Source organism: Vicugna pacos, chromosome 10 (assembly GCF_048564905.1).
Source record: "Vicugna pacos chromosome 10, VicPac4, whole genome shotgun sequence".
Classification (NCBI taxonomy): Eukaryota; Metazoa; Chordata; class Mammalia; order Artiodactyla; family Camelidae; genus Vicugna; species Vicugna pacos.
The window spans coordinates 25,642,743-25,663,680 of NC_132996.1; the positions used below are offsets into that span (position 1 = coordinate 25,642,743).

Here is a 20,938-nt window from a genome sequence, read left to right on the forward strand (position 1 = left end):
GCAGAGCTGGTATTTCCATCAGGTCTGCCAGTCTCCAGTGTCTCTGCTGCTAAGCACCAAAGCACCCACTGGACCACCTGCTTTGAATGAGCATTTATTAGGCACCTCTTATGTGCCAGGTTTTGTGCTTGGTATGGGGATGTGGCAGGGCACAGGCAGACAAGGATCCATTCTCAAGGAGGTTTCAGCTGGAGTCTGTTTCCTCATCCATAAAATGCAGAATAAAAGCCCCAGGCTGCAGGAACTGGAGTAAAGATTATTTAGAACTGCATTGGTTACTGACTGCCTCCTATAAACCGTGGAGTGCAGAGCTCCTGTATGTCAATAACCTCCCTCCTCCACAGCCAGGAGACCTGGGTTCCCATACATGCCCGGCTTTATCCATACATGCCACCTGCTGGGTGGCTTTGGCCTGGTCACGTTACCTCTCTGAGCCCATTTTCTCATCTGTAACTTGGGATGGTAATAGCTACCCCCGAGGGAGGCTCTAAGAATTAAATGAGATCATATACAGCAGTGCCGAAGGGAGGCTCTAAGAGTTAAATGAGATCATACACAGCAGTGCCAAAGTCAGTGCTCAGTAGAAAGTTAATCCCTGTCTCCCTGCACTTGTACTCACAAGCAGGACCCACCCAATGCAGCAAGGTCATCATCTCTCTGAGACTTTAACAAGCACCATGGTGGAAATAACAAGGCGGTCCCTTGCATGGCCTCCAGGCGGCAAGAAAGCTCCACACAAGGCCTTGATGGGCCAAGGGCGCTGATACCGCTGGTTCAACACCTTGGCCACCTGCTCTGCCATCCTTCACACCAGCAACCCCACCCCTCAGCGTGAGGAGGGAGCACAGACCTCTCACCAGCACCTCTATCTGTGTCCAGATGGAAGCAGCAGGTCTCAGGGCCCCCTTTGCGTCATCTGGGCAGCCCCACACCCAGCCCTGCCTTCTTCCACTGCCCAGTCCCACTGGCTGGGGGAGCTGTTGCAGGCTGAACTTTGGATCCAAGGGTTTTGAGTTCCAGTCCAGTCTCTGCCCAACTCTGATCTGCACCTGTGTGATTAGGCTGTCTTCCTACCTAACTGGGCTATTGTGGAGATTCAGTAGGATGACATATATAAATTGTAAGCAGGTTATGCACCTTTATTATTAGAATGTGGCCAGTTCCTCTCCTGCCCTTCTTGTGTGGCGTGGAGGAAGAACTATCCAGCTTACAATTCCCAGCTCAGCCCCACTGGCTGTGAAGCCTCAGGCAGGTTGCTTAACCTCTCTCAGCCTCAGTTATCTCACCTGTAAAATGGGGATAATCCCTACCCAGTCAAGCTGTTATGTAGCCAAAATGTATATATATCAAGTACCTGACAAAGTGCTCAGTACATAGTAGAAGCAAAATACAAAGGTAGGACCAGCTGGTAGTATTAAAATCATTCTTCTGATTAAGAAATGCCTACTCACCGTTCAAGGCAGCCCACATGTCACCTCCTCCTGGGAGCCTTCCTTGATCTCCCCACGGCAGGCATGGCTTCCACCTCTAGACTCCCATAGCCTTGGTGCCCTTCCAACACAGCTCTTTTACTTACTTAAGTCAGCAAATATGTTTTACTGCCATATGTGTATGATGCTGAATCTGGGTGAAGGACATACAGTGACAAATAAGACACGATCCCTACTCTCATGGAGCTTCCATTCTGGTAGTGGGGGCAGATGGTGAATGTGTCTTTAGCTGGTAATTTCAGAGCACTAAGGAGTCAGTAAAATATGAAAACATAGTAAAGAAACTGATGGGGGGGAGGAGCTGCTTGTGCTGGGTGGTCAGGGAAGGACTTGTTGAGCAGATGACATTTAAACTGAGTTCTGGATGACAAAAAAGCAGCCTTACAAAGATCTAGAAGAACAACTTGCCAGGCAGAAAGAACAGCTAGGGCAAAAGCCCTGAGGCAGAATGAGTGGCACGTCTGGGAACAGAATGATTTAGGGGACTGGAACACAGCGAGTACTGAGCATACTTGTCACTGCCCCTAAGTCTCTACCTCTAGATGACACCTCCTGAGGGCATAGATATAATTTATTGTGTCTATAGCACAGGAGACTTGGGAGCTCCAAACAGTCATGTTGCCTTATGGTAATAATGGGAATGAATCTGTGGCCCCATTCACACCTTGGAGGACTCCAACTGCACGGCCCAGCTCCCTCCCTGGACCAGCAACCCCCAGGGCAGAGCTGTTGGCAAAGGAAAGCTGGAGAGGCCCAGAGAGAGGGAGTGACCTGCCTAAAGTCACACAGCCAGCAAGCAGCAGAGAAAGGTCATAAATTCAGTTTCCTTTGCTCCTCTGCCTCCCTGGCCATGGGACTTCTATCCTATGAATCCCATTCGCCCTCTCCCTCCCTGAGCTGTGATGTCAGGAGCCCTGAGGAAATGCTGGCAGGTAAGTGCAGATAATACCATGCGGCAGGCCCACTGTGTGCTGACTGGGAAATTGTTTTGGCAAAATAGTGGGCCTGCCGCGTGGTATTATCTGCAGTTATCTGCCAGCATTTCAGGGCCTGACAAGGACTATTATAGCAAATGTGGCTTAACAGAAGGAGTCCTTGTCCCCAGGAAGAATGACATGGAATTTCTGATCCAATCATCTTCCATGCTCTGATTAAATTTCACTGGAAAAGTTTTATTGAAAAAAAAATTGTACAAATAAGTTCTTGGTTTGACAGCAACAAAGGCTCAATTACCCCCTTTCCTTCCCATCTTTGAAAAATCTATAAAAGGGAAAAAAATGTTCATCCCCATGATGCCTGACCAGAGTTTGCCCGAGTGCCCCCCACAAACCATGAGCTATTTCCCGACCCCCTCTCTGAGGCCAGGGCCATTGTGGGGGTACCTGTCCCAGGGGCTGCAGCACCTAGTTTTATAGTTGAGGGAAGTTGGGAGAAAATTGGGGGAGATCTGGGGAGGGGGCTGAGGTGGTGGTAGTGTCAGGAAAAGAGGATCCCCATTCCAAGAGGGCTTGGCTGAACCCCCAACTCGATGCCGTCTCACAAATGAGAAAGCACTTGACTATAAATATGAACACTGATTGAGGCAGGCTGGGTCCCCAGGACTGAGGGCAGGGCTCAACAACCACTACCCAGCTCCCACAGGATGTGGGGTCTCTGGGCTCAGCATCATGGGCCCGTGTCCAAGCAGAGTGACTTCTGGCTGGGAAGGTCTGCTCAGACACACAGAAGCCCACTCTTTTTTCCCACCCCCACCCCAGGGACTGTCCAAGGTCGGTACCTCAGCCCCCGACCCCCATAGCACCCATGTGTCTCAGGAGCCTTCCACTGCCCCCTGCCACCTAGCGCCCACCCTGGGGCCCTACAACTCGTCTCGCATCTTGTCACCCTTGGGCCGGACCAGGCGCCCGATGAACAGCAGGGAGCCGCTCTGGGCATCTCGGACCAGGAAGACAAAGGGGTGGTCAGCGTAGAAGAGCTTGGGGCTGCGCAGCTCCTCACGTCCATAGATGTCCTGGTCGAAGGGGTTGCCATCTGTGTCCCATTCGAAGGCAGTGGCGTGGAACACGCTGGCCAGGTACAGGTCCTTCTTGCCCGACATGCGCGACAGGTCTGCCTTGTTCTTGTCGATGGCCTCAGTCAGACCCAGCCCAGCCAGGTGTTTCTGCAGGACCAGGTGGGTGCTGGTGAGGCCACGGTGGGCAAGGCTTCTAGACCCTCATCCTCCATCCACCCAGCCCACTGTCTCCTCCCATCTGATCCTCAGAGCAGAGGTTACCACCCCCTGGCTACTTGCTGTATGCCAGACATGGCACAGTACATCAAACTCATGACAAACCTGCAGGAGCTTCTGATTGCCACTGTACACATGAGGAAACTAAGACTCGGCGGGGAAAGGCAGAATTTATGCCTGACCCCACCGAGCAATCATGACCTGTGCTTCTCAAAGTGTGGGTAGCGGACAGCCAGCCAGGGCAACTACTGGGGGCTTATAGGAAATGCACATCCCCTGACTTCAGCCCAGAGCCACTGAATCACAGTCAGGGAACCTTTTTTAACCAGCTCTTCAGGTAATCCTCCACACACTCGAGTTTGAGAAGGACTGAGCTAAGGACAGCTATGACCACATCACTCTGCGGCTTAAAACCTTTCCAGAGTGATATGATGTTCTCGGGTTTGCTTGATGATGGTTGATGTTAAGTGATGGATACATGAGGGTTCCTTATACTAATCTCTGTATTAATATATTTTTAAACATTTTCATAGTAAAAAATTAAAACACACACACACACACCCCCTTTCCATGGCTTTCCATAGCCCCTGAAAGCAAATACAAGCTCTTTCACGTAAACTGTGCTCGCATTGCAGCCTCACCCCTTAGCATGCCCGACCCTGCTCTCCATTCGACAGCCTCCCTGAAACTGCATCCTCAGGGTTGTCTCTCTGTACCGAAGCACAATAAAACGAGGCAGGCCTGTACTGTGGGGCACTTCAGACTCAGAGATAGCACAGCATAAGATTAAGGGCATGGCTTGGTGCCAGATGTCTGAATTATTGCCTATGTGACTTTGGGTAAGTTATTTCACCTTTCTGAGCCTGTTTCCTCATCTGTAAAATAAGGTTGATAGTCCTACCTAATAAATTTTTGAGGATTAAGAGTTTAATACATACAAAGTGCTTAAAAAGAGTGCCTGGCATATAGCACGTGCTCAATTGTATTTAGCTACTGACGTTATCATCCTCTTCCCAAGGACAAGGCCCACGCCTCTTCCCCTGGCAGAGCCCAGTACTGCCTGGATACCCAGAGGGTTCAGGACAGACCTGCTGAGCTGGTGAATGGGTGCCCCAGGCGCTCTACCCCCCGCAAGCCCTGCAGGCCTCTGAGTTGGGCCACCACTCACCTGCAGGTCGTGGGTCACCTCCACCACACCCTTGGGCAAGGAGATGGCAACAGCCTTCTTCTGCATTTTCCCCATCCAGATCTTCAGCTGCTCTTTGGTCAGCATCTTTTCAAGGCGCTCGAGGGGCTCCACATGGTGGGGCATGATGATGATGAGGCTGGAGAGCTTATGCGCCAGGGGCATCTCCACAATTTGTAGCTTTTCCTTCTCGTCATCATAGTAGTTGTAGAGGCCTGGGAGGAGAGCAGAGAGGACACTGGGCACGCCATGGGGTGGGGGTGGGCCAGGCCCCAGGCACCCTCAGACCTCCACTTTGCCCCCCAACCTACTCTACAAGGCACCTACCTGTCCGGTGCATCATGGTGACACCCACGGTATAGGAACGAGTCACCATGAAGCCTCGATTGTCCACCATCTTGTGGTGGAATCTTTCATCCCAGTGTGCTGTATGGGAAGTAGAACACAAAGTCAGGAATAGATGCCCCCTGAAAATGCTCCCCCAAACTGCATACCCTGATTTATCCCTGCTACAGGACTTTGTTCCAGTCTTCAGGGCTCAGCCCACAACCCACAGAGTACATCTTCCCTGCTTTAGCGGGTGGGCGTCTTGCCCCAGGACATACAACTCTCTACACTCAGGGACTGCCTGTTTCCACACAATAGGGAATGCCTTCAGAAGGACCATCTTCAGCTCAACTACCACCATGTCCACCTCTGCCCTGACACCTGTCAGGCATTTGGGCAATGTGTTGAGCTGGACTTTCCATTCCATCTAACTGAGGTCTGTGCGCCAACACTGCCCTTAATTCTTGTCTGCAACTCCTGTCTTTGTGGTCCCCCCCAAAAAATGACTCAAAAAACCATGCGTATGTGCAATGACCTGAGCCTTTCCCTATGTCACATCCGACCTGTGTTCAAATTCGGACTCAGCCACCAATTGGCTGCAAGACCTTTCACCCCCCCTACCTTGGTCCCTTCATTTGTAAAAGAGGGGTCACCTCATTCTCACAGCATACTGTGAGAGGAACAGTGCTATCCATACAGGTACTCAAAAATACGCATTAAGCCCAAGTCAAATCTTCAAGACGCACCTGGGCCACCCTCGCTCCCTTATCCTCTGTCTATGGCCCACACTCTGTCTATGGAGTGTGTATCTACTTTTATTTTAACCTAAGCACTCAACCCCCACGCCTCATGGCCCTTCTCTCGCCTTCTGAAACAGCCTATACTCTATGTAGTATGTATCTCTTTAAATAAATCTATATTTACTCAAAAAAAAAAAAGCACCTGGATCTGAGTGTGGACTCTGCTCCTCCTAGCTGAGCTTCCTCACCTGTGAAATGAAGGGAATACCACCTGACCCCAAAGTTGCTTTGAGTATTAGGCATGATCACAGGTAGGCTTTTCTCTAGCTCATTACTGAGGCAGAGTTAGTTACTGAATTTGATTCCAAGACAAGCAACAGCACTTTGATGCAATGAAACACCGCAGGAGCACATGATACGGAGTCCTTCGGCTGAGAGTGCATCTCTGACCCATTCCTTTAGATACAACGCTACACCTCTCTGAATCTAGTCCCTGGTAAGTAAGAAGAGTTCATTAACAAGGCCTCCCCCTACTCCACAGGTTGTTAGGTGAGGACTGAGTTAGCAGCAGCGTGGTGCTTGGCACGGGAACACTGATCTGACTTGCCAGGGGCGGGGCTCCAGGGAGAGAAGGGCCCTCCCCGCCCAGCCCCTCTGGACTCACGCTTGAAGAACATGGCGTTGACCAGCAGCGCGCCATCAGTGCGCTCCACGTCCTTGGTGACCTCAGGCAGTTTGCCGTCGGTGGTCTGCGCTGCCCACTCGTTGATGGACTGCAGGGCGCTGCGCTTGTCGCGGAAGTTGATCTTGGAGTGCTCGCAGTTGTAGTGCTGCTTGCTGCTGCGCACGAAGTCCTCGGCGAAGCTCACCGAGCTGGGCCCATACAGGCGGCTGCCCAGCTTCCAGGTCACGTTGCGCGCCGTGCTGTTGCTGAGTGAGCGCAGCAGCTCGCCCAGGCCCGCGTGCACCTCCTCGTCGCGCAGCTGCTCGGCGCTCAGCACGGCCTTGGCCTGCGACGCCGTGGCCGCCTTGCCGCCCAGCGACACGAGCCCCAGCGATGAGGCCACCACCACGGGCGACAACAGGATGTTCTCCACTGCCTGGTCCTTGGCCATGGCCTGGTACAGGCTGAAAGCCAGGCCGGCGCTGCGCTCAGCCAGTGTGGCCGCCTTGGGGCTCAGCTTTTCCCCCGTGACAGCGGCTGCGTCAGCCGCAGGTTTCTTCACCTCCGCGGCCAGGGCCGTGGCCAGGAGGGAGCAGGTGCTGATGAGCAGGAGGGCACGCATGACTGGGAGGCCGGTTGTGAGCACCACGAAGACCTGTGAGGGCAGAAGCGAGAGGGCGGCCCTGAAACCCTAGTCGTTCCTTCCCCAACAACCATCCCTAGCCTTCTGGCTGCCACCATGTCCCCTGGAGATGGGAGCAAGGGCGCCCAGAGCTCTGGGGAGCCTAGACCTAACTCAGGGTTGCCCAGATTGGAGGTCTCCATCTGCCCACTCTCTTAAAGGCCTTCTTTGACTCCCTATCCAAAGCAGGGTTCTAGGTAAGTCACCACCTCAGCCCTATTGATTTCCTGCACTGAACTTACAACATTTAGACTTCAGCATTTATTACGTACTATTTCCATCCCTAACTAGTCTGTAACCTCCAGAAGGACAGGAAACCTAGCCAGTATGATTTCCCTCTATGTCCCCAGCACCTAGCACACAATAGGCCTCAGCTGTTGCTGAATGAACAGAAACTAGGGCCACTTGGCCAGACCTAGGGTCCTCAGTTTGTATACAGTAGCTCTGATCTCATGCAACCCTGGTGACCTTTTCCAGTGGAAAAAAAAGTGCTGGATGGGCTGAGGGTCTGTATGAAACTCAGGAACCTAGACAAAGGATGTCATGTCGGACAGAGGTATAGGCTTGCTCCTCCCTCCACGCCTTTCCTTCTGCCTTGGGATGTTAATGAGTCACCAGTTGGTTCACTCATTAAATGGGAGAGCCCAGATGCTCTACTCTGCTGCCCCAAGGTTAAGGGTGACCTTGAGTTTGTATGTGTGCACATGTGTGTGTGTCTACCCCTCTCTGAGCCTCAGTTCCCTTTTCCAAGCTGGAAGGGTCTAGGTCTCCATGCCCGAGGCTTCTATCTTGGCAGAGACTTGCCTGCCCATCTGCCCACACAGCCCCTGGAGCGGATGTAAAATCCCCAGGACAAAAACTGGGATGTGGGGGAGGTAGGTTTCCTGAAAGGAAGGATACTGGGGGAGGGGGTAAGTCACAGCTCAAAGGAACAGTGATACCCCTCCCCTTCACCAGGGCTGGTGGCCAGGTGTGTGTTCGGTCTCCCAGGAAGTTGGGGCCAACTCAGATTCCATTCTGCCCTCCCACATGACAGTCATCGCCACACAGGCCATATGCTCTGTGGCTTCAGGGTTGCCCTCAGGACCCCTCCCCAAACCACAGCAGTAGCAGTGGCCCCTCCCTAGGACAAGCTTCTCTCCTCTCTGTGGCCTCCCATCAGAACAGTCTCCACGTGGACTTATTTCCACAGTCCACTTTCATGCAGCAGGACAGAAGGGTAGATGACAGGGCACAAAGAAGGGTTGGAAGGAACTGTGGTAGAAGCTGGGATCCCACTACTCTGGCAGATCCCATCTCGTGGTCCTTAAGAAGACAGAGAACTCAGAACCCTAGTGGACAATCCTCAGGACTTCAGCCTGCCTGGGGAACACCGGCCGCTCTTCAGAAGACTGTACTGCTGCAGCCATCTTGTGAGCCCAGGCAAGCCCCCCCTTCCTGGGCTGCCACCTCCTTGGAGGTGCAGTGCAAAGGAGAAGTAAAAGGTACATGGGGAGAGGTAGGGGAGGGAGGGAAGGCCATTGAGCCCACAACTGCCTGGGGGAAGGTATGCGAGAGATCCATAGCCTAGAAGACAGGTTGCGGAGGTAAGACAGAGTTTTACCTTGAATGGATTGGGAAGGGGTTATCTCAGGGCCCAGGCTGCCTTCCTCTCAGCCCTAGCCCCTTCCCCACCAGGCCTGAAGCCTCAAAGGCAGAGTGGCCATATAATTATTGTACAAACAAGGACACTTAAGGCAGTAAAATGGGACACTACTAATTATTATGCCAGGACAACAGGCATATGATCCTCCTATTCAAAGGCCTTTAGCCCAAACAGCTGATGCCAGAGCTTAGACCTCTGCAGAGGCCACCAGCATCCCCTTGAGAGATAGTCTAGGAGCCCAGCTCACAGCCCAGCCACGTGGCAGGCACTAGCTTGACAGCCCCCACCCCTAGGCAACCAGAACCTCAAAGGGCTGGGAGGGGCTTTGTGCAAAAGCTCCAAACGACTAGTTTGGGATTCCTCAGGCAACCGCACAGCTGCGCTCCTGTTCCTGCGTTCCTGCTTCTGCTCTGAGTGACGTGGCAGGCTGGAAATCAAATTATCTCCACTAGCCAGCAGAGGGGAGCTTCCAGCCCAGGAAGCAGGATGCCTGAGTTCAGGTCCCAGGGGGTGCCATGGAGCCTCCCTGGCCCTAGCTCCAGCTCACAACACTGGTCTCTGCAGGGAGATGCACAGCTCTGGAAGAGGGCTCCCCTGTTAAAACCCAGCAGCAGGAATGGAGGAAGGCAAGTCATTGCAAGCAAGCCAGCCTCCCACAGCCCAGCCTGTGTTAGAGAAATCCCAGCCCTTAGGCCAAGGTTAGATGATTTATAGTCCCACAAAGAAAAATACACAATCACAGAACCAAGGGCTATGCCCAACAGCTAGCCAGACTGTCGAGACTGGATTCCAGATTTTTGTAAAAGAGATGGGAAGCAGATGCTAGGAGGGCCACCAGAGAGGGTCTCAAACCCTTGAGGAGATCTAAAGTACCTTGAAACTGCCTCAGGAGGAGGTCAGTGCCTGCCTTTTTCATTCTGAAAGAAAACAGAAGAGTGAGGAGGATGGGATAGGGCAGAGCTGGGTTGGTAGTGAGGAGGGGCCTGGGAAGGCCCAGCCCCCATATGGGACCCCAGTCTGCACTGTCCCTGGCAGAAGGAAGGCATAATTTGGAGGTCATCCACTTCACTGTACAGTGGGAGAAATGAGGCCAGAGAGGCACAGAGAGCCACCCCCAGTCCCGCAGGGATCAGTGCGGCTCAGGCCTCCTAGCACAGGGCTCCTTCCTCCCAGAAAACTCCCACAGAGCCCCTCCTAAGGGCTGGAGGTGGTGTCTTGTTACACAGCCAGTAAAAAAACATTTCTGCTGGGAATCCCGGTGACCAGAGACAAAAGGAGAAAACCAGGAGCCCTCAGGAAAGGGGGATGGGCAGATGAACCATCTGAGGACAGGAGGGTGTGGTCCCAGCCGGAGACTTGCAGGGAACCAAAGGCACCCGATACTCCTCTGGCCTCCATTCGGGCCCTGCAGACCAGAGGGACCAGCCGGAAACCCAGGAAGAGGAGGGGCCAGGCCTTCTGGCAGTGCTGGAAGCAGTTTCATTCTTCTCCCTCCACTCCAGCCGCCTCAGGAATGTCTCTAAGCTGGGGGGCAGGGAACCCCGGCCTCTGGAAGTAGCCTTAACCCTGCAGTTACTCCAGGAACCAGGTGGCAGTGGACAGAATTAGAGTGGGCGACTCAAAGCTTTCTAGGCAGCTCCCCATCTTCCCTTCTGTGGGGGTATGCAGACCTGGCTGACTCCTCACTCCCTTTTTGGAGGGAGATGGGGGACACTGGTACTGGCCAAGTCCACCTTTAGCTGCCATGACCTACACATGCAGGCTGCTGATCAGAAATGGAGCCGCCATGGGTGATGCCTCCCAACCATGGGGACCCCAAAAGCCAAAACTGGCCCCCCAGGAAAAGTCAAGACTATTTCACCTCCTTTACTACCACCCTACCTCAGGAGGCTCAGATGCCCCCCAACAGGCCTGTGAGGAGATTGGTCCACTGGCACCTAGGCCTCAGCCCACAACTGGAAACACCCTGAACAGCAGAGCTGGCCTGGCCTCCCTGTCCCTGCTGGAGGGGACTCCAGACCCCATCTCCTCCCTCCTTCATTCTGCAGATGGATGAACCCAGCATCCTGGCCCCCAGCCCCACTGTTCCCTCTCTGCCATCACCACCCCTGCCCCCGACTTCTAGGGAACCCTGCACTCTTTCCGGGTCCTCTGAGTCCCTCAATTCCCCGTCCCGGCTCTGATCTCTGCCTTACCCCTCAGGCTCGTTCTGCCATCACCATCTGGCCCCGGGTTCTCGATCCTGAACCTTCCAGCAGCCACCGAAGTGCCAGGGACTCCAGTTTAAGGGCTTTAGTTTGGACCCTAAACCCTCCCGGCGGCCGCTTGCCGCCCTTATGCCTTTGAGCACCCCCAAAGCTGCTGCCGCTCCCCTGGCCGCTCCCGCCCCACCGGGCCGGTCCCCGCGCCCCTCACCTGGCGGGCTGGGCTGGCGCGGGCACCGCAGACAGAGTCTCAGTCGAGCCGAGAACGGATTCCCCTCTTCGCCGCGCCCCCGATCTCCAGATCTATATATGGCGTCCCCCTACCCCACCTCCCGCCCGTCCCGAGAAACTTCTGGAAAGTTGGAAAAGCTTCCGGAGGGCGCCCCGGCTCCGCCAAAAAAAAAAAAAAAAAAAAAAGCCAAAGACCTCCCCTAAACCGCCCTGGCTCCCGCCCCCTCCCTCTGCGGGCGATCTGGCCCCTGGGTCCTACTGCCCCCATCATCGGACGGGGTGGCTGCGCCCTGGGAGCCCCAGCCTTGAGGCTGGGTGCCTGGGAACCCCGCGACTGCAGAGCGCGCGGGCGTCCTTCGGCTCAGCTGAGACTCCGCACCCTTGTGGGAGTTTGAACTGCTGAGCTGGAGAGCACACAAGGCTCCAAGGGTCCAGCTCTCCAGAGAGGAGCCCACTCACACCCCAAGGCTGTTTGCATAAACCACTGAGCACACATCCATTCCTCCCAGCACCGCTTTCCCCAAGTGGATCCAATCCTCCATTTTCAAGCTGAAACTTAACTGGGTCCCCCATACACCTCCTCAATCAGGGCTCACCTCCTTGTCTCAGGGGAAGTGGTCAGAGGTTGGGAGGCAGCACCCTTCTTCATCCTCAGTTTATCCCGAACACCTTGGCACTCAACCTCAGTGACTACCCTGACAGGGAGAGGGGTTGGACCAGTCCCAGTACCTGACTCTCACCCAGGAACGTCTTGGAGAGACCAAGGGAACATCAGTTGGTCTGGCTGGGCCTAGAGGGTTGCACAGGAAGGAAAACCTTGGCTGTCCACTAAGTAATATGCTGTGTGACCCTAAACAAGTTACTTTCCTTTCTGGGCCTCAGTTCCTTTGTGAAATGTCATTCTTTGCTTCCTTCCCCTCTCTGTCTGTCTGTCTTTGGTTATCCCTGCCCACTCCCTGTCTAGGTCCCCTCCCTCAGGTTCAGGTCTCACTATCAGCTCCTCTCATCCCACCCTCGCACAACTGATAGCTGCTTGAGCTCTGAGCTAAGCTAGGGTATTCACTTCTGTTCTAGGTGCTGAAGACATGGCTGAGAAGAGGACAAAGTCCCTGCCCTCAGGATGTACATTCTAATGGGCGTAGGTGCATGTTAGTAGGGAAAACAAGAGGGCAGAAGATTATTTAGGATACCCTCCTTGCTCCCCCAAATCTTCTTCAGTAGTGAAATGATAGATAGCAGATAGGCCCAGTATAGAGATGAGGGGATAGAATAGAGAGACATTTCACTCACTTGTTCATTCAGTCAGTCAACAAACTATGCTGAGTATCTTCTTTATTCCAGGTGCATCTATGGATCTTGGGGAGCAAATGAAGGCCAACACCCAGTAGATGAATCATCTGGGTCCCTGGTAGCAAAGGTAAGGGGAGGGCCCTTTCTGGCCATTCCCACCTGGCAGTGGTGACTAACTTCTCAGTCTGGGTTAGACTACTGATTTTCGAAGGCTGATTACAAGGGCTGTAGGAAATCTTAGATCCCAAGAGCTTTAGACTCTGAATCAGCATCAAAGAATCAGAGGTTATTTAAATCCTAAGATGATCATCATAGAATATGTCTTACTCAAAGCCCCATGGAATCCTTGAATCCATGTAAGGAATCTTTGAATGTTAAATCTCAGTCAAAGAATCTTGGAATTAAAGTATTGAGGACTTCAGGCTGCAAGGCATCTCAGAGGTCATGGATTCCTGTCTGCCTCCCCAGGCAGAAGTCCTCTCTGCAGTATTCCGAAAAAGCAAGCACCCAGGCACCTCCAGGAACAGGGAGCTCACCTCCCTCGGAGGCAGCCCAGAATCTTTTCTTAGAAATGGTCCAGTCATCGACAGAATCTCTCAAAAGCCTCAGGGCAGCGTCCATCTCTTTTGCATGACTGTCATGGTTTTCATGGACATCCCCTTGTCTCAGCTGTGTATTGCTTTTAAGGATAAGTCCTTGCTATTAGAGAAAACCACCTGGGTCCCAGGCCAGACCCCACCCTTGACCCCACCCCTCACCTCTATCTTGGTGGTCAGTTGGTAATTGGCCAGTGAGCTAAGGGGCCATCAGAGCTGGTGGAATGAAGGAGAGGTTCGCCTTGATTTCTAGCAGGTCCAGTTGTCAAAATCCCACAGAAATTTCCTTTATTCCACACTCTTCCATCTCTTAGCTCTCTGAGGCCTCACCAGAACTTTAGGGGGAAGCTGAGAGCTATGACTCTCAGTAACTGCCCTGAGGGGGAAGGGTAAACTGAGGCTTATGCTTGCAATGTTAGATAAACCCATCCTGGAAGGGTCAGAGTAGAAAGGACCAATGCCTTCCATTTACAAAAGGGGAAGCTGAGACCTAGGGAGGGGGCTGGGTCTGGAGACCCTCTACCAGCCTGGCCAGACTGCTTCTGTAGCTCAGACTGAGTCAGAAGCCTCCTCTATGGGATCCTGCTGATTATCTCTGTGTCATCACATTGTATTGTTACTGAATGTCATTGGAGATTTTAGACAAGCAGAGATTTCTTCTCTCTCTGAGTCCTCAGTACCCAGCACACAGTGTGAGTGAGGGATGGCCAGTGAGTGAGGGGTGGAAAGTGGCTGCCTGAGTCTGCTGGACTCCAAGCACTTCCTCCCTGCAACCTCCCTGAAGAAAGAAAGGCAACGGCTCCTTTAAATTTCCAAGATCAGCAAAAAACTTTCAAGAGCCTTTGCCACATTATTCTTAGCTCTGAGCCCAGCCCAAGCCCTGCAGACTGCAACCCTTCCCCCACACTCGGAGGCTGCACTTTCTGGAAAAAGCACTCTCTTGGGAGGGAAGAAAGAGTGTGAAATGCAGACAAATTCTCCAGCATTTCAGATCTGGATTCCTCCAGTGCCTGCCCACCCCCACCCCCTTCTCCCAGAGGGGCTCAGCTAGAAATCCTCTAGGTCCCAAAAGGTATGGGCAGCAGGAAATAAAAAACCGTGGAATCCAACTGCATCCACACTATACAGAGACGACAATAAGCCCAGAGAGGAGCAGGGATTTGCCCAAGGTCACACAGCAATTCAGTGGTAGAGCTGGGCCAGAGCCCATGCTCTGGACCCCAGCCATCTTTCTCCCACATGTCTTCTTACTGACCCAGGCATGTAGGCAGGCCCAGTTCTGCAGGTACTGCAGAAACGGCTCTCTTTAGCCCCAATGACTAGATTGAGGCAGTCCTCACCCTATAGACTCCTAAGACAAAAAGGAACATGTTATTTAAGTGCCCAGCACATTTACATTATCATATTTAATACCCTTAGGTAAATGGTTCCATTTTAAACACGAGGAAACCAAGGTTCAAGGAGGCTAAGTGGCATGTTCGAGGCCAGACAGCAAGTTGCAGTCAAAACTGGGATTTGAACCTTTGTCCATGGGAAGATGGAGAGGAGGGGCAGGGAGAGGACAAGGAAGTGACATTCATGGGGCACTTTGCTGTGGTCAGGCCCTATGCCAGTCACCCTAAACAATATCTCACTTTTAATTATAGGTTGTTAATCGGAAGGCAGTGTCTTCCCTTTCTTCTTTTTACACGGGATAAAAATGTGGCCAAAAAAGGCTCCAATAACCAGCCCATGGTGGGCCCTCTTCCTGGGAAGCCAGGGCCGCCACTGGCAGTGCTCCTTTGAGATGCTGTCCAAGAGCCAAGAATGTGCTCGCAGCCCCAAGCATGAGTCAGGGAAACGCAATTTTGGCAATCTCTGATTCTCTCGTGGAGTGTGGGGCCTTCTGACGGAAGGGCTGTCCTGTGAGCTGCCACGTTGGAGGGTGGGAGGCCGGTGGGGGATGGGCGGACACATGGTTCCTCCCTCCTCCTCCCAGAGCAGGCCCCACCCCCAACCTCCTGCAGTCCTCCTGGTGCTGAGGCCACTCCAGACACAACACCCAGGAGACACACGCCCCTTGACACATGACACTGCCGACACACATGTGTCTAACCACCCACTGCAGCTCCTTCATGCAATCCACATACACACATTTGCATAACTCACTAGCAACACAAATACATCACACGTGGCACAGATGCCTCATGGGTACCTATACACAGGTACAGACTCAACTCAAGAGGCAGGGGCAAGGGCACAGCCCAAAAGTCAGAATTCCACTCTCTTTACCCCTTATTAGCTGTAAAACCTCGGGGAAGTCACTTCCCCTCTCTGGGTTTCAGTTTCCACTTGTAAAATGAAAAGGCGTTACTTCTCCTTGCCTCACTCCCTGCTAGTTGATGTTCCCCTGCCTTCACCCTGAAACCTGCAGGTGTTTCTTGAGCATCTACCACTGTGGAGTGCCCCAGACCCGACAAAGCAAGGCTGTAGTTCCCACTGGGGAATGGAATGAGCCAGGTGCAGAACACAGGACAGGGCTCCTGTCCCCGGCCCAGGGCTCTATCCATGGCACCAGCTCCAAACCCTTCCGTGGCTCCCAGTGGCCCGTGGAGAAAGTCCAAGCCCCTTTGTTGCCTTCAATACCTTGCATCAGGCAAGCCAATTTGCAAGTGCAGGTCCTTGGTACTCCTGAGCTGAGACTCTCTGCCTTCTTAGGGTCAATGCAAGGAAGGATACATTTAAGAAGGCTCAGGTTTGGGAAGTATGAAGCACATTTTATTTTGGGTGAACTGGGAGCTCCCTTCTGCCAGCCTCCCTCTCCCAGGCCTCCTCTGGCAGCTATGGAAATGGCTCCAGCTGCCTGCAGAGCCAGGCCTGGAATGCTGGAGGGGTGGTTGGATGGCTGTTAAATACCACCTTTCCTTTTCTCTTCCTCTGTTGCCTCTCCACCCACCCTGTCGCCCAGGTGACACTGACAGCTGTAACAAGAGTGATGCCCAGATCAGCTGCAGGGCTGCCCTCCCTGTCTTAGTATCCCTGACACTCAGAAAAGGGCCCCTCGACTCTGACCACCCCAACTCCTCCCCAGCCCTAATCTGCTTCAGCCCAGTGCAGTGCCCCAGTGCTATGGGACACAAGAAGCCCTGGCTTGGGTAGGGGTCAGGAGACCTGGGATCCTGGCCCAGTTCTGCTATGTTTTAGCTACGTACCCACAGTATAGCCCCCTCTCTGCAAAATAAAAATGATAATCTGGAGAATGATGAGAAGTACAGATGAAACAACAAATTGGAGGGCACTTTGAGAACTTTACATGACGTTAGGATCTCCGCTCCACACTCTGCTCACCTCTTATCACCTGGCCAGATCCTACCTAATCTTAAGAAACCACCTTTGACCATTCGTGCTCTGTCCTCTGAGCACTGTCCTGTCAGTTCCACTCACACCTGGCCTTGCACATTCACGTGAGGATAGCAAAGGGCTGGAGTGCATACTCTCAGGAGGAGGGACAGGCCAAGGACAGCAGCCTGGCAAAGGGGGAAGAACCCAGCCCAAGAGGCAAAAAGTCTGGGCCCCACCGCTCAGCCAGTGACCTTGGAAAGTCACTGCATCTCTCTGTGCCTCTGTTTCCTCATCTGTTAACATGCAGAAATGAGCAGGATCTGGAAGATCTGAAGAGTTTGATTTTTAAATAGGAAGCAGGGTTCATCTGCACTGTTGGCAGGAGGAGAAATGGGCACATCCTTCCTGGAAGACATTTTGCACTGGTAGCTCTAAAGATATGAGCTGAATAGTTCCTGCAACATTGTTTGTAATCGCAAAAATTGGAATCAACCCAAGAGTTCATCAGTAGGGGTTGGGAATACCACAAAGCTGGGAAAAGCAAAAAATGAGGAAGCTCTTTATGTCCTGATATTGATTTGATCTCAGAATTAGAGAGAGAAGTGAAGGAGAGTATTACTTAGATCTGCACAGACTGTCCCAGCAGGTGGATAGAAACTGGTAGCATTCCTTGCTGGCCCGGGAAGGACTGGATGTGAGATTGACAGGGGGAGGAGCGAGACTTACCTTTCATCTGGTATGAATTTGGGGACTATATGAATGCATTACCTATTTACACATTTTAAAAATTTTAAATTATTTATTTTTGGTAAAAAATATATTCTTTTAGGAATTTAGCCTAAGGAAATGACTTTTTAAAATGTACGTATTGGGGGAAAGGTATAGCTCAGTGGCAGAGTGTGTGCCTAGCATGCACAAGGTCCTGAGTTCAATCCCCAGTATCCTCACTGAAGATAAATAAATAAAAACCTAATTACCTCCCCCCAAAATAAAAATAAATTAATAAAAATTAAAATATAAGCACAGATACACGTACAAGTATGTTCATTATGTCTCATTTATAAGAACCAAAAATTAGATGCAATGTCAGTAAGGGAAGGACTATTGGCAGCCACCATCAAGGCAGAAGCCATTTTAATCCTCAAGCAGAACAAGGTAGCACGATGGATTGGTGGATTAGAATGGAGCAGCTTATAAAGCAGCATGTGTACGAAAATTCTATGCGCACAGGCACAAATGTGTGGGAGGGTGTTCACATTTCACCAAAAAGGCAAATCTTATTAGGCGATTTCCAACTAATTTTTAAAACATTTCTACTATTTGGAGGGGTTTTTTTCCCAATGAATATGTATTAGTTAAAGATGTAGAGAGATATGTATACTATTCATAGAAGAAGGCCAGAAGGAAATACTCTTAAATGGATTAACACAGTTTATCGTTGTCAGTCCACGTCTGAGAAGGGGCTGGGGAATCCTGGGCGTGATGGGGTCTGGGACTCAGGCCCCTGCCCTGCAGCTCTGGGGAGACTGGGGCTGGAGCCCATCTGGCCAGGCCTGACATTTTCCACCCCCACAGGTTTTAGATCTCAGGCTAAAATGGGCTGGATTGTGACAGGATTTCATGGGAAGCAAACCTGACAAAGGTCACCATGCGAGGGGACAAAATTATGTGTGGGCAGAGCTGCAGAAGATGGCCAAGAAGATGGCCAGGCCGGTCAGTCTTGCAGGAGCTCGGGGTCCCTCCTGAAGGCAGTTTAGCAGGGAGGTGACAGGGTCACATTGGAGTTTTGAAAGTTCTGTGCCTGCTGAGTGGAGAGTGACAGAGGGAGGCCAGAGAGGAGAATGTCACAATAACCCAGAGCAAGATGCTGGTCCTGGACCCAGGCAGGGGCCATGGGGCTAAGAGGACTCAGCAGTGGACTGGGGCATGGTGGGCCAAGGAAAAGGAGGAAAGAGGACTCTTGAGGGTCTGGCCTGGGTAAACGGGTGGCACACAGTCCCCTCTCTGAGATGGAGACTCTAGGGGCAGGCGGTAAGCTCCATTGTCGGTAGATTGGAGTAGCTGGGAGGCTGCAGCATCCATGAGTATGGCCCTCGGGACAGGAGGCCAGGCTGAAGAGGACAGTTTGGGAGTCAAGGCACAGGAGAGTAATGGATGCCATGGGATGGGCCGTGTGGGTAAGAGCAGGTACGGAGGGTGAGAAGAACAGAGGCTGGGGAGAAACAGGCCCATGCCGGGTGGAGGGGGAAACCTCTGCCTCCTCCAGGAGGGCGAATCTAGGAGGAGGAGCTGGCAGGGCCTGTTAGGGAGCGGGGTGGAGGGGCAGGAGCAGAGGGAGGAAGGCCATGCTGGATGCGATGGAGCCGCAGTGCCCTCCATCCCTCCTCCCTTGCTGAGAATGCTGAGGGAGGCCCAGGCCACGTGGTGATTCCGTGGCGGGTGGGTAGGTCAGTGCCGGGATCTGTACACTGGGCCCAGCCCCATTGGCTGGCAGGCTGGAGCCGGCCCAGGGACAGGCTGAGCTGATGCAACGTGGGCCTATCATTGCAGGCCCTGCTGAGAGGATGCAGCTGTGCTGGCCACTGCCCAGAGGTTCCAGCGGGGAGGAGGGACTGGCTCTCAGGGCGGGCTGGAGCTGTCTTTTCTGGGTCTGCTCTGACTCAGGAGGGAAACACGCCTTTCATGGAAGCACCCGGAGCCCTCAGCTCTGTGCAGGGTGCTGCTGATACAGCAGTCCTTCTCAGGCTCAGCATTCCCAAGGCCAGATGGGGAGATGTGAGGGGAAGAACTGTGCACCTGCAGAGCCCAGGCCGAGAGTCAGGTCCTGGGGTCCATCTGTGCTCAGCCTCTGACTCCGTATGACTTCGAGCAACTATCCCTCTGAGCTTCAGTTTCCCCATTTCTTTCACTGGGACAGAGAGTCACAAAAAAGAACTCAGAAGTTGGGAGGAGGAAGGGGATCATCAGGGGCACAGCTGACTAGTCTGGGCTCCCAAACCAAGCACAGGAGAAGGGGACCTGGCATGTATGGATGCCCACTATGTGCTGGGAGCTTTCACATTCTCTGTTAACTCTGTAACCCTGCTGTGAGGCAGGCATTTTAATTCCCAATTCACAGATGAGGAAATTGAGCCTCAAACAGCCCAGGAATGATGGAGCCTGGATTTGAAGCCAGGTTTCCCTGCTTGGGATCTGGGGTTCTGTCCGCTGCAGCCAACTGGAGAGGCTCACACTGGCATCACTGATGCCCAGGACTCAGAGTTGTCCCCATCTTGGGCACTGCCTATAAGTTGATTCTTTGTTAACCCTGCCTAGGACCAGTGTCAAAGCCATGAAGAAGGAGGATCTGGACAAGGGGTAGCCAGCGGGGAGAGAGTTCCAGGAAATAATTGGTGATCTAAAGGGATCACCATGGGCTGAGGCTCAGGGACCCATGGGCAGCTTCCTCAAGCTCCCTGACACAGGGTTTTAGCCCTGGAAGACTGGCAGGAGTGGGACTGAGTGCCAGAAAGAATCTTAGCTGCAAATCTAGACAAACCTGGTCCCAGGAACAAAGCAGGAAGCCTGGTTATGGAAATAAGACTGTGAGTCCCTGAGGCTAGGAGTCACCCAGCACGGAGCTCGGCCCAGAAACGGAGCTCAGCGCAGCTTGTGCAGTGAGTGATGGGTCAGTGACAGGCCATGGGCCAGGGCAGCACAGAGTAGATATGAGGCTACCTTGATACCAAAATCCCGACAGAGGGCCCTCTCTGCCTTCATCCACGCCCACAGCACTGGCCCATCCCCGCATCCTGCCAGAAGTCTGCCCTGTCCCCTGGGTCTGCTGCAGTGTCCCAGGGGAGGTGTGCGGGGAACGAGCTGGCCCCATGCCCACAGAGCTGGCTCTGCCACCTCTGAAAATGCCACTGAGCATTTCCAGAGATGGATTCTTGCTACAGGGTTACACCCACAGGGGTTTTACCAAGGCCCTTCTCGAGACAGAAAGACTTGACAAAGGCATCATGTTGACATAGAATTCCAAACACTGGCAGGCCACTCATTTTCACTCAAAGCCAATTTTTCCTGAGCAACTATTTTGAGCCAGGCTCTGTGCTGAGAACACAGAAACAACCCAGATCTGCCCTGTGTCCATAAGCAACAGAGCTCACACAGGGTGCACAAGGCTGTGACAGGGGAGAAGGCAGAGGGTTTCCAGAACCCACACAGGGATGGGGGCAAGGGAGGCTTCCTGGAGGAGGCTGCCTGGGGTGGAGAAGGGACTCACAGCAAGCAGAGGTGCCATGGTGAGGAAAGTGAGGTGCTCCCCACAGGTACACAATTAATGAAAACACC

The 20,938-nt window shown here is 52.9% G+C and overlaps 1 protein-coding gene across 2 annotated transcripts; it reads right to left on the reverse strand.

The window, feature by feature from the left end:
• Positions 1 to 2,641: 2,641 nt before the first annotated feature.
• SERPINH1 (serpin family H member 1) lies at positions 2,642 to 11,570 on the reverse strand. 2 transcript variants are annotated; one of them, XM_072969182.1, is made up of 6 exons: positions 11,380 to 11,538; positions 9,838 to 9,881; positions 6,638 to 7,292; positions 5,234 to 5,332; positions 4,889 to 5,121; positions 2,642 to 3,651 (listed from the first exon to the last, which is right to left on the reverse strand). In XM_072969182.1, the coding sequence occupies exons 3-6, from the start codon at positions 7,257 to 7,259 to the stop codon at positions 3,349 to 3,351; spliced, it is 1,257 nt and encodes a 418-aa protein (XP_072825283.1). In that variant the 5' UTR covers positions 7,260 to 7,292; positions 9,838 to 9,881; positions 11,380 to 11,538; the 3' UTR covers positions 2,642 to 3,348. The 2 variants fall into 2 exon arrangements, with proteins under 2 accessions (XP_072825283.1, XP_072825282.1); XM_072969181.1 differs by lacking the exon at positions 9,838 to 9,881 and having other exon boundaries at positions 11,380 to 11,570.
• Positions 11,571 to 20,938: the final 9,368 nt, after the last annotated feature.